Source organism: Bos taurus, chromosome 20 (genome assembly GCF_002263795.3).
Source record: "Bos taurus isolate L1 Dominette 01449 registration number 42190680 breed Hereford chromosome 20, ARS-UCD2.0, whole genome shotgun sequence".
Classification (NCBI taxonomy): Eukaryota; Metazoa; Chordata; class Mammalia; order Artiodactyla; family Bovidae; genus Bos; species Bos taurus.
The window spans coordinates 38,024,455-38,041,872 of record NC_037347.1 but is presented as its reverse complement, the minus strand read 5'-3'; the positions used below and the strand labels follow the sequence as shown (position 1 = coordinate 38,041,872).

The 17,418-nt window shown below is 35.8% G+C and overlaps 1 protein-coding gene across 4 annotated transcripts in view; it reads right to left on the bottom strand.

Moving 5' to 3' along the window:
- Nucleotides 1-17,418, bottom strand: part of NADK2 (NAD kinase 2, mitochondrial) — a 45,206-nt gene that overhangs the window by 2,309 nt on the left and 25,479 nt on the right. For 3 of the 4 annotated variants that reach the window (XM_005221585.5, XM_024981238.2, XM_024981239.2), the window contains 6 exons: nt 14,871-14,949; nt 11,852-11,917; nt 10,410-10,505; nt 5,087-5,142; nt 4,897-4,950; nt 2,772-2,895 (listed from right to left, as the gene is read on the bottom strand). In XM_005221585.5, coding sequence (XP_005221642.2) covers nt 2,772-2,895; nt 4,897-4,950; nt 5,087-5,142; nt 10,410-10,505; nt 11,852-11,917; nt 14,871-14,949 — 475 coding nt within the window. 4 annotated transcript variants of the gene reach the window in all.

The window sequence follows — 17,418 nt, the reverse complement described above, 5'->3', positions numbered from 1 at the left end:
CTTAAAAGTGAACAAGTTCAGACTTGATGGAACTCATAGGAGCTTTTTGAACATTATTACCATTACAAGTATTTTAAGTATTGAGCAAGAATGTAACTACTGTCATGTAAAATTTTTACTTATATACAACATACAGAAAAGGCACAAATTATCAGGGTACAGCTCAATGAGCACACTTGTGTAATCATCACCCAAATTAGGAACTGAATGTTACACTCAGTTCCCGGGAAGTTCCCTCATTGCTCTTAACCCATCTCCCAGTCTCTACTCCCCGCGCCTCCTTCCCAAGCATATCCACTATCCTAATTTCAATCACATAGTAATAATAGCTTTGTCTATTCTTGAAATTCTATATAAATGGAAGAATACAATAGATATGCCTCTATTTGGCTTCTTTTGCTCAACAGTATGCTTGTGAAATCATCCACATTATCATACGTAGCAGCACTGGGTTCATTTTCATTGCTGTCTGAAAACACCTGCATTGTACGAAAATACCAAAACTTAAGTATCTCTTCTACTATTCATGGACATTAGGGTTTTTATCTATTGGGAACATTGCTACTATGAATATTCTTGAGTATGTCTTTTCGTACATACATATCTGTCAGTGTATACACTTCTGCTGGATATATATCTTCGAGCAGAATCACTGAGTCACTGCATGTCCTATATTCAGCTTTGGTAGGTAACTGCCAAACAATTTTCCATATTATTCCTAACAGTATAAAAGTTTTATATAAAATTTCTAGTTGCTCCACTTTTATATAAAAGTTTTAGTTGCTCCACCTTATCAACAACTGGGATTTTAGCTAGGCTGGTGAGTGTGTGTGGTATTGTATTTGTTCAGTTGCTCCATCATATCTGACTCTAAGCGACCCCATGAACTGCAGCACGCCAGGTTCCTCTATCCTTCACTATCTCCTGGAGTTTGCTCAAACTCATGCCATTGAGTCGATGATGCCATTCAACCATCTCATTTTCTGTCACCCCCTTTTCCTCCTGCCCTCAATCTTTCCCAACATCAAGGTGTTTTCCAATGAGTCAGCTCTTCACATCAGGTGGCCAAAGTATTGGAGCTTCAGCTTCAGCATCAGTCCCTCCAATGAATATTCAGGATTGATCTCCTTTAGGATTGACTGGTTTGATCTCCTTGCAGTCCAAGGGACTCTCAAGAGTCTTCTCCAGCACCACAATTCAAAAGCATCAATTCTTCGGCACTCAGCCTTTTTTAAGGTCCAATTCTCACATCCTTACATGACTATGGTATTCTATGATATAGTTTTAATTTACATTTCTCACATGAATAAGGTCAAGGATGTTTCTCCATACACGTATCAGCCATTTGGATATTCTCTTTTGCGAAATGCCCGTCCAAGACTTTCGGCCATTTTTCTAAGGGGTTGCCTGCCTTCTTTCTTACTGACTGGTAAGAATTTTTATAATATATTCTGGATATGAGTCCATTGCTGAACATAGATACTATCTCACTCTGTGGCTTGCCTCTTTATTTTCTTCATGGTGTCTTGATTAACAAAAGTTAATAACTCTAATTTAGTTCAACCTGTCAATCTGTTGCTAAGAAATATTTTCCAGCCAAAGTCATAAAGCTGTTCTCATACTTACATGAGCAAACATTTAAATGAATCTTTCAGTCTTACCCAATCTGAGTACAGATTTGTTGATTAATCAAAATTAATTCTCAAATGATTAAGTGATTTTTAAATATGATCACTATCCTTTTTAGTGTCTTTCCTGGAAAAAAATCAATTATGCATTTTCAAAAAAGTATATGCACACTGTTAAGAAGCAATTTGTAACTGAACTATTCTTTGCTTGCCATGAAAAGTGAAAGTAGAAGTCGCTTAGTTGTGTCTGACTCTTTGTGACCCCATGGACTGTAGCCTGCCAGGCTCCTTTGTCCATGGAATTATCCAGGCAAGAATGCTGGAGTAGGTAGCCATTCCCTTCTCCAAGGGGATCTTCCCAACCCAGGGACTGAACTCAGGTCTCCCGCATTACAGGTGGATTCCTTTTCATCTGAGCCACCAGGGAAGCCCAAGAATACTGGAGTGGGTAGGCTATCCCTTCTCCAGGGAATCTTCCTGAGCCAAGAATCAAACTGGGGTCTCCTGCATTGCTGAAGGATTCTCTACCAGCTGAAGTATCAGGGAAGCCCTAACTATAGTTAAGTTTTCTTGTTAGTCTGGAAGACTGGGAAACCTTTACAAAAATTATAAACATTTTTGTATATCTTCTTCCCCTCAAAAAAAAAAAAAATCCGTGGCAAATTTAATAGATGTGGGCATGGGTGGGAGATTCACTTGTAGGGAAAAGCTGAAAGAAATGAGTCCTTTATGTTGCTACACAATTTAGGCTTTATATGAATGTATGTCCTGCTTTTATTCCACAGCATATGAAAAAAAAGTTGCTTTCCAGTCAGTTTCTTTTGAAGTGACAATCTGATCTTACTGTGTCTTACTTAATAAAGTAAAAACAAACAAGCACACATTACCCAATTAAATAACCATGTCCTTTCTTTCCACTCAGTTAAATTTTAGTTTCTCTAAAATGAAACAGTAAGTTTCAGAGAAAATATCACGTTAGCCAGGTTATTAGCATGATACCGCTGTAGCGCCACAGCTTCTACTTTTCCTGCATGATTAAGTTTGAAGGAGTGATTTAATGAAACTGAATACTTTCACAGCCAAATGTGCTTTATAATTAATTACAAGGGAGGAAAACAGCTACAAGAGACTGTGGAAGCTTACTTTGAGGTGAAACAACGCTGGCGACTGCTTGAGAAAATTCTGTTTGCTATTGGTTCTCGAATACTGAAAAGTATTTTTGGTTCTTCTGGACTATAGAGCAGTGATTCATTATATTCGTTTGTTACTATAAAGGAAAAAAGCCAAATATTAGCACATTCAATGAAAAACAGTCACTTCTGAGAAGTGCATAATGAGAATGGATGCTATCCCCAATTTAAAGGCAGTTCTATTCCAAAAGTCTGTTTGGCAGCAAGTTTCTTAGAACTCATGACAAACTCCATTAAAAAAAAAATGCTTATAAACAAGGAGTATGTTCCCAAATTAGCCCACAGAAGCCTACATCACCCGCAGGATAGCAGAAATAGGTACCTTTGGTGGGGGAAGGGAGGACTGTAAAGTCAGTAAACAAGGAGAAACTAGTTTGAAGCACTCAAAAATGGAACTTGAGTTGATATAATCCCTTGCTAATAAGTTCCTTTCCAAAACATCATGCCAAAGAGTTCATGAGGTATTTCTACAAGCCTTTGGGATCTACTTTCTCCCTAACCAAGAGGCACACAAAGTTGGCATGCAGAGCACAAACTGGTTAAAGACAACTGTACAAAGAAACTGGGCTTGAAAAAAGCATTTAGTTGAACACCACATTAAAAGACATCACAAAACTATCAGATAATCTACCTTATATACCAAAATTTCATTTGAATTAAATGAAGTGTCTGTAACAGTGACTGCACCATTGGCATTCACTATTGCTTCTGAAGATAAGTCAAATCTTCAAAGGAATAATATTCATTCAGTAAAGCAGTATGTTTATTAAAATAAAAATCACTGTATTTTATATATACCCTTAAATTACTTTACATAACTGATGTAAATTTCAGTTGTTTTATATATACTGTTTTAAGTTAAATTATCTAATGAAGAATCAATTACTACAAATGCCTCACTTTCCTTCCTTTGATATAGATTTAACACTAATTCCAACTCAAAGCTATGATTAAAATAATATTTTAGGTCTCAAAATCAGAGAGGGAGAAAACAATCCATTTTAGAGAACTGAAAGTAACCACAGAGATTTACTCCTGTTTACAAACTATTTTAAAGGCAAACCATTTCAACAAAGAAAGTCTTTCGGGAATCCAAAACACACAAATAAAATGAATTGACTCTGTTAATATACTTTATCATGTATTGCTACATCACTTTAAAGGCAACCAATATGAACATATCTGTTACCATAACTCTCAAATTCAAATGTTTACAGATGACAACTGCAGCATAGGTAAGTAAAGGCAACTATAAACAAGTTTGGATTTGGGGGTTTTTTCTAAAAATAATTTACCTTGAAATCTTAGGATACTCTTCAACTAAACAGAGACAACACTATTTAGCTTTAGTTTGAGGTCCATACTTTTGATGAATAGACTTTAGTGTGTTAAAATTTCATATGTAAATCAAATGAATGTGGTTTTCAGTTTATGAATTTAAATATTTTTTAAAATAATTTTTTTAACAAATTTGAAGACTTCCCCAGCAATCTATGTCCACTCCCTCATTCCACTGTTGAGGAAGCACAGGAGCAAAGAAAACAGTCTTGCCCATTGTTTCAGTGAGTGACTGGCTGGTCTGGGATTGGAACCCAGGTCTTCAAATTCCCTGGTAAGTATCCTTTCTCGACCAGTGCTGGTTTTCTTAAAGGAACACTGAACTGACTGGGCAGGAGTATGTAGGAAAAGGATAAGATAACATTTTAGTTGAATGTGAAGGTAAGCATTCACAGCTCAATGAATTCCTTCCCATTCAGAAGATATTAACGGCACACCAAATTTAGGTGTGCATTTCCTATTTGCCAGACGTGTATGTTTCTACATTTTCCTATTCCCCAGGAAAAGTTTGCAATCACACTGTTTTGACACAGAAGTTAGATTTCCATGGCTGACAAAAATCATAAAATTTCAACTTAAACTTTCTACTGATTCAATATATTTTAAGGGGTATTATATTGTTGGAGTCAAAAAAGTACTATGCTTTGCTTAATTAGACAAGTACATTTCATGATAACATCCTCAAAATATACACAGAACTTAACTGAAAACGTCAGTGATTATGATCATTTGTCACTGACCTTTTTCTACCAATTCTCTGTTCAATGGAAGACTTAAATTTCCTTGTCGGTTTGCTATTGGAAAAAGAAAGGGGGAAAATATCTTGATTAAATAAAATATTTTGTGACATACTATATAGCTAACATACAATAAAATCTACACATTATATAGCATATTATAATTGTAACATAAGAGCTATTTAGTACTCACCAATATTTAGAACATCTTCCACAGCCTGAGGTGCCACTCTGTTAATATTGAATGACCTAGAAATAAATACCACAAACATTTTTTCTTATTTTAGTTCTAAAAACATACTAAAAATGAAAAAAGAATAATCTACTTAATGTACAAAGAACTCTTAGAAATTATCAGGCAAAAACATACCCAAAAAACAATAGCCACCTCATATAGTTTTTAAAAGTAGGCAAAGTACATGGGTTAACGGTCCAGGAGTCATATGAAAATATGTTAAATCTCACTCATACCTGAGGAGATATTAAAACAAGATTCTTCTCAGATTTTAAAGATTAAAAACTGATAATGTATTGACATGGGTATGGGAAGAGAAGTATGCCCATATACTAATGGAATTATAAAAATTACAATTAGACAATTCTGTTAAGATTTAAAATGAACATATTCTTCAACCTAGTAGTTTATCCTAAAATATACTTGCACATATAATACACAAAGACAAGTATAAGGATATTTACAGAAGCATTGTTTACAATAGCAAAACCACAGAAAGCTGGGTAAATATAGCCACTCAGTAGAATACTACATAGATATTAAAAAGACTATACTACAACCATATGTATAATACCAATGTGGAAAGATATCAACACGTTAAGTTAAAAAACCAAAAGCATTATACAGTATATGTATGTGTATATGTGTGTTCAGTTGCTCAGTTGTGTTCGACTCTTTGCACCCCCATGGACTGCAGCACACCAAGTCTCTCTGTCCCTCACCATCTCTTGAAGTTTGCCCAATAAAAAGTCCACGTCCATTGCATCGGTGATTCTGTCCAGGCATCTCGTCCTCTGACACCCTTTTCTCCTTCTGCCCTCAATCTTTCCCAGCATCAGGGACTTTTCCAATGAGTCAGCTGTCCTATATATTTATATAGAACTTCCTTGTGTTACTTATATTAAAAAATATATAGAGTGGTTATATCTGGAGATTAGTACTAGAATATAAAATGAAAGAAACCAGCTTTTCGTTGTATCCCCTTTGTATTATTTAAAATGTTTTTTTTTTTTTTTAATTTTTATTTATTTTTTACTTTTTGGCTGCGCTGAGTCTTCATTGTTGCTTGTGGGCTTTTCTCTCTTTATGCCGAGCGGGGGCTACTCTGTTGTGGTGCGTGGGCTTCTCGCTGCGGTGACTTTTCTTGCAGGGCACGGGTTTCTACGGCATATAGGCTTCAGCAGTTGCAGCTCCCGGGGCTCTAGAGTACAGGCTCAGTAGCTGTGGCACACAGGCTTAGTTGCTCCACAGCACGTGTAATCTTCTCAGATGAGAGATCAAACCTGTGTCCCCTGAACGGCAGGCGGATTCTTAACCACTGGACCACCAGGGAAGTCCTAACACAGTTTTTAAACATGTATTTCTTTAAATTATAAAATAATTTCTGTAGGTGAGAAACCTTTAGCAAGATGCCATGCGTAACCACTGAAGAACAAACATTACCACAAACAGGAGTAACTTTTAAAAGCAGCAACTTTTAAAAGGTGGTTAGACCCTTAACCACCTAAGGACTAAACAGGTGGTTAAGGAAAGGTGTTTCTTTTAAAAAACACAATTCTTCCAGCTAATTTAGAATTCCCCTCCTGCCTCTACCTCTTTCCAGTAGATGCTCCTTCGAAAAGGAACAGCACTGCATAGTCACACGACTCTAAACCTAATTCAGGGGCTCTTAACATTTTGAGGGAAGAAGAATAAGAGATGCTCCATATACCCGCTCTAATCCTATACTCTCCATATTTTGAGAAATGTGAAAACATTTTGGACATTCTCTTAAGAAAAATGCAGATATACAAATTTTTACATTAAAAAATTGGAGTCATTCACAGACCATATCCTTATGCTAAAAAAAAAAAAAAAATCTAAAATATGGCCCTTGCCTAACCTATTTTTCACCATTACTCACCCTCCAACTTTACATTCCAAACACCCCAAGCTCCATTCTCGCCTCTTGCTCACACTTACTATGTGGTAGAAACCAAAATACTTCAAGTGTTGTGGCTTTCTTCTGGTTTAGTATGAGGTTCACAAAACCTATCTCATTAGCATTACTACTGTCACACACTACAAGCCATAAGGCACTAAAGGCAGTATCTGGCTCTTGGCAAGAACTCAACAAAAATGTCAAGTGCAAGGAAATCTGTATGAGTTACACTCTTAATTCCTCATTACTGCTTTAGAATTCTATTTTAAAGTCACATAAAAATAAGCTGTTAATAGGGTTCCACTGAAATAAAATATGTAAAGGGCAAAAGATAATAGTGACTCATGTATCTTTACTATAGTTAAGACTTAGTTTAAGAGAGCAGAAGTCTTACAAGACATGTTCTAACATTCCTAGAACTATGACTTATTAGGAATACCACAAGTCAATACAAACTAAGTTCTCTGAGTTGCGGTTAAATTAAAACTTATTTCCTGCTGGTGTAATCTAAATCTCAGCCAATTCAATCTACCCTTAGGAGTGGTTTATATTCTACATCAAAGACAAACTATACGACAAAGCAGGTGTGAGCTGGCAAACAACAACTCTTTCCTTAGGTCTACAGCCTTCACCACTGTAAGAGTTCTGATGTGCAATCGGACGTAACTTCTACTAAAGACAACCGAACTGAAAGGCAAAGAGTCTCGTATCTTCATCAGCCAGTAAAACTTTCTCTTTACTTAAGAACACCTCCTCATCGTTAATTAGGTCTGCTGGGACAGAATGTACAAAGGAGGAGGACTGGGAACAGGCTTAAGAACTCATGGAGACAAACGACCCTGCTCTGTGGTACTTCTCTACTGTGTGCGGCAAACACATTCCACCCGGAGAAAGGACTGAGGTGAGTGACACTGAGACGATGCACAGACGCTTGTTATGCAACGTAACCACCACATCCTATGTCTTGTGCAAGAATTTCTGGAAATGCAAAGATGGGACAGCTAATCCCCGAGCTCTTCCCCCCACCCTCCCAGACACATGATTAGGCTGCATTTCCCACCCCTCTAGCCACACAGCATGTAACTATGTTCCAGCTAAAGGAATAAGAGCAACTATCATGGGCAACACTTCCCATAACCTCCCACAGGGGACCCTCCAAGATTTTCCTCCTTCTGGAGCACAGAAGTCTACGGTTTAGAGTTAAGCCCTGAAATTAAATCCTACCTCCTCCATTTATCAGCCACATGGCTTTGGGCAAGTCAGTTAACTTTTGAGACTTTTTATAGTCTATCAGTGAAAATAAAACTAACTAATCTCAGAGTATTCTTGAGAATTTAAGTAAGATAATATACTTACTTGGGACAAAGAAAGTGCTCAAAGATGGTACTGCGGTATGTTGAAATTATTAATGTAATGGATAGAACGTATAAACTTTCCCTCAGTATCTCTGATCCCTAGCCTTCTCTCTTCTCCCCTAATGCTTCTCTTTTCTCCCCTTACTCTCTGAAGAGAAAAAGGATCAAATGATACATGGGAAATCCAATCATAATGAAAGAATTATCAGGGATAACAGGAGAGTAGATCATGTCAGAAGCAAGCAAGCTGCATAAGGCTGAGTAGAAAAGGGACTAAGTAACCAAGGTGGCAGGGACAGGATATGGTTAGAGAGACAGAACTGGCTCTATACTAGAGCACTGAGCACAAAGCAGACGTTAATAAGCAACACAGAAAAGACAGAACTTCTAATCTAAGCCATACTTATTTAAATGCAACATCAACACAGGACTCAACCATACGGTGAGTGGTAGGGGAAATAAAACTTAAGTTTTAAAGAATTCAAACTTAAGTCAGTTTGATAAGTACTGCTTTAGCTGTATTTGTGAGCATGTAGTCATTTATTCAAAAAAGCATTTTAAGTGAATAAGTATGAAGCACTGTGCTAAGCAAAGAAAAAATTAAACAAAAAAAAGTCACTAGTCACCACCCCATGTGCCTCAAGTTGCTCAAACTAACTGGGTATGAACTTACTAGAAACCAATTATGTGCTAAGTGCTATAACAGTGCTATGAGGAAAAAGTGCTGGGTAAGGGCAAAAAAAGGGATTGATTAATTAGGCTTATGAAAAGAACAAGGTCTTAAGCAAAGATTTTGACATTTAAATGACATTTGAAGACTGGAATTTTTAGCCAGTAGATGGAAAGTGGAAAATGTTCAGGCAGTCAATGCAGGAAGAAGGTACATTGAGCAAAAACAAAAAGCCCAGAGAGAACATGGCTTGTGCTAAGAATTGCAAGTAGCCTGCAGAGCCTCCAGTGTAATGGGTTAGGGTCAGGCAGGAGTAGGCTGGCAAGGAACCTTAGCTCACATTTAAAGGGCTTCATATGACAGACTGAGTAACGTGAACACAGTCAGGAGTCAAGAAAGTTTTAAAGCACAGAAGGGAAATGGTGAGATCTATCTACATTATGGAAATATTACTCTGTGGTAGGAGTTACGAATAACAGCCTGAAGAAGCAAGATGAGGCACAAAGAATATTCACTAAAGAGATAGGGGGCGACACCAAGAAACAGCCACAGAAACTGAAAAGCAGGGGCTAGAATTCCTGAAGTACATCTGAGAGGATTCAGAGACTGCTAAGTACAGAGGGAGGACAGGAAGACCCAGAGTTAAGAGCCAGCCTTTAGGGAATAATGTGTCTTCCTGAGACTAGGAAGTCAAGGGTAAGTAACAGTGATACTATTCAGCAAGACAAGAAACACAGGAGAACTAAGGAAGACAAGAAATTCAGTTTTGAATGTGTTGAATCTGAAGTGCTATTAACATCCTTATGTAGTTAGTAGGTAATTTTACAATATGAGCCTGTACTCAAGAGAGATGACGGCTACAGATAAAAGTCAGGGAGGCATAGGCACATGTGTGCTAAGAAGTGCAAGAGACTTCCCAGAGAGGAGTCATAGGGCAGGTAGGTTTCAGGATGTCCCAGGTTATCTCCAATTAGGCCTTGAATGCACAAACTTCTGGCATATTTTTTGGTACTGTACTTTGTTTTCATTTCTTTATAACTTAAAATATTTGTTTTTTAAAATATACACTCCCTAAAAACACTCATCTTCTTTTTTCTCTTTATAAACCTAGTGCAGGAAGATAAAGAATGACCAGATCCAGGCCGAGCTGTAAGTCAAAGCTCGACTCTTGGACCCAGTGGATGAGTGCAACAGAAACTGAGCCAACCAGTAAATCAATACCAGGCCCCTTCCTGCGTATCAGAGGCCTCAGATACACCAATGTGAGACCACACGCAAATTATATTACTTAAAGCATTTCACAAAATTTGATAAGCAACATTCCAAGTTACTCACCAGGCCTTTGATCCTGTTCCAGTACACAAATTGAGGCCAGAGCTCTTCTGTTTTTCCCATGGACCATCATCAACTGAAATCTCGTAGTAGGAAGCCCTATGAATTGAGAATATAAAACTGGATTTGCAGAACTTATGTCTCATGGTAAATGAGATAAAGTATCTTTTTCAGAGCTGATGAAATCTAAGTAGGTCATCCTGACTTAGACATACCTAACTTAGTAGGGACACATATCATGATGCTAATTCCAATACTGATTTAAGTGAAAAAATTTCAAAAATATCTATATGTCTACATCCTTCTCTGACCTATATGTGCCTCCGTCCTTTAAGATTTCAAACAAGAGCTTCTTATAAATTTTTACCTAGCACTGCTATGGAAACATACAGAAGATGATTTCAGAATTCAAAAAGAAAATGCCATTCCTAGGGGAGTTTTCTCAGGAGCTAGTCCTTGACACATCTAAGTCTGCATCTAATCCTTCAAGTTACCAACCGTTTCTACTTAACTCTTGTTTCTCAAGTTATGTACTAATGTGCCTTTTGAATTGATAGTAAGCTAGCAGAAATAATGAGGTTCTAAAGAAAAATCTCAACCAGTCCTGGACCAGTGAACAAAACTAGGGATAAAATAAGAACTGTAATTTTTTTTAAAGATTTATATTTCTAAGATTATTTAATAAACATGGAGTCAACTGGGTTTTCTGACACCAGCCCCCCCCCAAAAAAATGACACCACTTTTTAACTGCATGAATATTTAAGTGATTTGTAACTATTCAAAGAGCTTTTGAAACATACAGAAGCCTATTTTGTAAACTATGTCTTAAAATAATGGTGTCAACAGTCAACAAACACTGAGCTACTTTTATCCAGCAAATAAAAAAGCTAAAATAAACCCTTAACAAAATATAGCTTTTCAAAACAATGACAATTATTAGACATCCCTGCAAATATTAACATTCATTGGATAATTTATCTCTTATTCTAACCCTTTCATTTTCTCCTGCCAAGCTCGTGGTTTGTGAATGCTTCATATGATACAACTCCAAGTCGTTTTTTTCTCTGAAGTCAGCATTCTCTTTAAAAATAAAAGACAGCAAGTCTAATATTCACATTTAATCTATTTCATAGCTTTGTTATGTCTTCCTAGAAAATTAAGAATTTTAGGTACATTAGTCTATTATATACAATACAGACAAGTCAGCCAAATCCATTGGAATGGCTGCTATTATGCCAGAATCATGTAGAAACCAGAGATTAGAGGTAAGTGGGGACAGAAAAGCAGCAGAGGTAAAGAGAAAGAAAAGTCAGGAGAGAGACGCTGAGTCCAAAACAAACAGCGAATTTAGTGTCATTCTCACATGCAAGTTTATCAAGATTAGTCAACTCATAGAATTTTGGTTTCAGGGAAATTATTTTTTTAAGGCAGCAATAAAACTCACAGTCCCTTTAGAGTGGGTATACTTCTTCTTAAATTGTCCACTGCTACAGCCCAAGAATAAGACATTCTAGGTTAGAACAAATAGGAGAAAGAAAAAAATTGGGCTTTTAAAATGTTCTTAAGTTTAAGAACATTATAAATGAGGCAGGAATAATATTGCCACACTTCACATTTTCCAAGCAAAGCACTTCAGTTTTCAGGAAAACTACACTTCTATTGCACACACTAAAGAAAAGCACAGACTTAGCCCGGCTCTGTTATTTATTAATTGTGTGACTTGGGGCAATTTACTTCACCTCTCTGAGCCACAGATTGCCCTATAAAATGGAGATAATGACAGCATCAATATTTATTCAATCTATAAATATTTATTAAGTGCCTAATGTTTTAATAAGCACTGTGCGAGGTACTAGGGATTTAATAGACACAATCTTCCAGAAGTTTATATTCTAGTATGCAGGTCAGAAATTTTACAGTAATAATTACCAACTATTTAGAGCGTTTACTGCTTTAAGCAATAAACAAGACACTATATAAGAAATAATACAAGATGGCCTTGAAACAGCACTGCCAGGAGGAAGGCGTGTACAGGCAGGGCAGTTCAAAAAATAAGTAATAAGTTCTCATGACAACTCAATGCTGGATCTGGAATTAGAAACACTGGGTTTACATGATGGTTCTGATGCTAAATTAAACATATGAGCTTGGCCAAGTGATTTGAATTCTCCAAATCTCAGTTTTTTCACTGAGAAATACAACCACTTTTCTCACAGAGTTGCTATGAGCATACCCGTGACAACACACACAGCATGCACAGTGCCTGACACGCAGCAGGCATTCAGTAAGTGTTCACTTCCTTTCTGCCTACGTCTGTGTCATAGACTCTTTCAGAGTAATTTCTAATATTTCCAGTAGTTAAGGCTTTCTCAGTAGCAACAGAAGCCCACCCACTGCTGTCCTTAATCTTAGTAAAGATACCAGGTGAGGCATCAAAGACCACAAGAAGAACCAGCGTCGGCATCAGGGGTAAACCCACCAAAGCACTGCCACCACAGGAAACAGAAGCGTCCGATCGGACACCTCCTAACGGGCCCTCACTGAATTTCCGTAAGTCAGTCATTGATCCCAATTTTCCTCCTTTTGTAAGTTATTTTTAGTAAGTACAAATCATAAAGCAACGCTAGTAGAAGCTCTCAGAAGTTATGACCTTCAAAATATACAAACAGAATAATGTAAGCCCTTAAATGGCTTCCCTTGAATAAGCATAAACTCACAAAACATCTTTACCTTTGTCATCTACTTATTTTAATGGAGACTTTTTCCAATCTCATTTTAAGGTTGTTCTCTTCTGCCTGTCTTTAGCAATAGTGATGAGATTATATCACTGTTATATTCTCTTCCTCTCTCTTGTGACATAAATGTATCCATTACTCATTTCCATATTGCTTCAAACTTGATATGCTATAGTTTTTTCTGTTGCTGCATAAGTCTTACTATATTAAAATAAGTACATCTTTACACTTTACCATATTTTTAAGTTCTTTAAAGTATATATTTTTATTTGATTTCTTGAAGAATACATTTTACTTTTAATAATTTTTAATTATGTATTTTACTAGCTTCCAAAACATTAAGACACAACTACTTTTATCTTATTCGTTTTTATATTCCTAGTTCACATAGCAGGTGTGCAATATATCTTACTGCATAAATTTAAAATTATATTAAAATAATTACAACTCAAAAAGATAATTCAAATCATTCTGTTGAATCAGGTTTTGTTCTCTTCAATACTACCTCCAGTAGTAAGTTAATGGCTAAAATGTGTGTTTTTTTTTTAAGACAAATTATTCTCATCATAATTAAACTTACTATAAAAGAATATGACTTATAATGAAGAGAATTTCAGAAAATTTGAAACTCTCAGGGAATCAATTACATGACCTTCAAAAGGTCACATGGTTCTGGTAGCAGGAGAGTAGAATACAGATTTATCTCTAATCTTCCATCCCTAACTCCCTTACAACAACAAAAATGAGAAAGAAAGTTCTAAATGTACCACCAAGAGTTAAATTAACTTTACATTATGGCAGTCATTTTACAATTAGTAACTAGGGTCACACAAATTTTCTGCAAAAAATTCTGCTGACAATTTAAGCCTAAGTTATATTCAACACTCACAAAATAGATTTTATCAGTAATAAAACATATACTGTGTTTTTATATTCCCACTGAAGAACTTCACTAACCTTAATTTTTGGTAATAATGGTTACAAGTCTTAAGCTGTCAATACTCTTGCCTTATGATGTTGCACTGAAAAGGATCAACATTACTTATGCAGTATTCTTGTCAAAAATGCTTAGTCTGAATTTTATCATGCAAAGTAAAAAAAAATCATACAAATCTAAAATAAGGAATATTCTGCCAATATTCTGCAATTGGCTTAAACCATTTAAAAATGTAAAAATCATAAATGACAAAACAGGGATGGGACTAAAAACTATTCTTAATTCAATCTAAAGGGCTATGATGGCCAAATAAGATTAATTAAAAAAATAAGTAATATTTTTGTGTTCTCCTTAACTGGATCCTGGATCAAAACAAGCAAATAAATAAATCAACTTTATGAAACATTAAGACAATCAGTAGAGAAATTTTAATATGAACAGTGTATAAGATCAAAGTTTTATATCAACTGCAAATATATGCCTATATATCATTCTCTTAAACATTTATAAAGCACCTATATAATGGATGAAAGGCTCAGGGAAATATTGCAGTAAAGAAATCTGAGTAACTTTGTTTAATGTAGGGCTTCACAAACATTTTTGGTAATGAAACTTTCTTTCTTCTTAACATGTATTAATGTGTACAAAGGTGTGGAAATATTTCATTTAGTAATTCATTTTTCTTATATAGAATTAATTATTCACAAATCTTAGGTGGTAGAAATTTAATAAAGAGTTTAAAATTACTAAAATATTAAATTTTAAACTCAAGATGACAAGTTTAAAAGTACCTGGATGATAAACTCTCCCCAATGAAGACTTCATTTAGTGCTCTCACTGGCAAGAGCTGGGGTCCAGAAGCCTCAAACCCTGCAGAGAATGCAAGAAAAATCCAAGAGAGTGCCTTAAAACTTCAGAAATATTATCATATAAATTTTATAAAATATTAAAATATTTGTCTTAATAGCGTCTATAGCTTAACATTAACATATGAATTAAATTTTAAAGTATTCATAATATAGAACCATAAAATCATTTAAACATTATAGCTGCAATGAGTAAATAAACCTTAGTTTTTCTTGAAACAATTTTTCAAGAGTGATGAAATATACTGATATTTATTCACAGCATAAGATTCAAGTTGTCACACCGCTAAGTTTTGCTCCAACTACAACCTGCTTCAGAAGTAGAGATGATGGAGTTCTTCCAAGGGAGAGTCATTTCTGGATTCAAGCAGCAAATTACTTGCATGGCTCATGTATGAAGCCAAATCAGTTATGTTAAAAGTCAGATTATTTCTCAAATAGAAAACAGAGAATGTTTTTCAGCAATGGCAGCTCTGGAGAACAGTGCCACATCTCCTTATATGACTCCTAAAAAAATGTCATCTTTATTTTTTTTTTTTTCATCTTTATTTTACTCAAGGTTCTGTGCACACAACTTATGTAACCTTCCTTGATGATTACTTAAACCGCACTTTATCACACAAAATCCTCCAAAGAATCCCACTGCTTTCTGGATCAAAGTGTGATTTTCACCTTCAAATGGTCCCCTTTACTTTTTGTCTTTAACCAGTCCCCAGCCTGAGATGCCAGCCCTTTCTTCCCAGGGTCACCAATAGGTTCGCCGCACCCAGGTGTCTCCTGCTGGGCATGCACTATGGAACAAGATACCTTTTCTGTCTCCTCCACTTTTTTTTCTTAGTCAAAGCTAAACGTTAACTTCAACTGAGGCAGCAGCTAGCCTCTAAGATGGTCCCCCATGATTCTTGCCTCCTGGTATTCACATGCTTATATAACTCTTCCTTTCACATCACACCAGAATTAGTCTATGCAACCAACATAAGGCAGAAATGATGGTATGTCACTTCTGAGATTTGGTTTAAAAAGACAGCCTGGCTTCTACCTTGGTCACTCCCTCTCCCAGATCACTTGTTCTGGGGGAAGATATTCCATAAGCAGTCCAATGGAGAAGCCAACACAGTGAGGACCTGAAGCCGCCTGCTAACAGCCACGTGACGAGCTGTGGTGCAGATCTTCCAGTCCAGTTATGTGTCCCGGCCAACAGCTTGACTGTCACCTCTTCAGAGACCCTAAACCTGAACTAACAAGCTAAGCCTCTCTTGGATTCTTAACTTTCATAATCTCTGTGAAATCACAAGTATTTTGTATTAAGATGGTAAACTCTGGGATAATTTGCTGTTTTAAGATTTTGTTTTAGGTTAATATGTATAAATAGACATTAGACACTTAATACTCTATAAAACTTTCCACCACTGTCACCAACACAACCACCAATTTAATATTCTCCTCTGACTTGTAGCCTATTTGTTTATATGCTTATTGAATGTTAATTACATGTATAATTTCTTTTGGATTTTAACTGTCTAAAGTGACCCAACTATTCTTTCAATTACCACAAGTTGCTATTACAATACCATGGAATCTTTAAAAATTTATTTGACTAAATTATATAATGGGCTAACATTATCAGCTAGATCTCACAATACAGAAGGAATCTGATACAAAAAGGTATATAAGAATGATGTGTTTGATCAAATTTGATTGTACTTAAGACTGCATAATTAACTTCTGATATTGTCTTAATTTGGTACTAAATATATTCACATTTTTACAACTAACAAGTTTTGCCAACGTAAAAAGTTAAAATTTATAGTTTAAATTATTTCTCTTTACATAGTGTAATCACTAATGGAATGTTTTGTATCTCCTCACAGATTTTCTACAAATGTTCACTAACAGTAAGTACTCACTAAACATTGCTCTGTACTCAGTTGCCAAGTCATGCCTGAGGCAAGAATACTGGAATGGGTTGCCATTTCCTTCTTCAGGGGATCCTCCCAATCCAGGGACGGAACCTCTGTCTCCTGCACTGGGAGGCACGTTCTTCACTGCTAAGCCGCCAAGGAAGCCGTCACTATATATTAGTAACTGATAAATCTTAAGTCTCACCAAACTGTAACCATATGTTTTTCTTTTGTATGGTCTTAACTTTTTATGTGTATTCCTGTTTCTCCTCATCCTAATTTTCCTTTCTGTATATAGCACTTTTACTATATGTGTTTGCTGAATTTCACCTGAAATCTTTTATCAAAGGAGGAAGAGAATATATAAAATTGCTTCAAGTCTCATTAATCATCTTAATTCTGCTTATATTTCTTTCATGCTAATTGACTACCAAACATTATTTAATCATTAAACTGTTCATTTACACCTTGCTTCAACAAAACACGAAAAGATGGACTCAATAGCAATTGACAATTTTCTATTCAAGAGAATCCATTACAAAATTAATCATTAATTTATATTTTTAAGTATA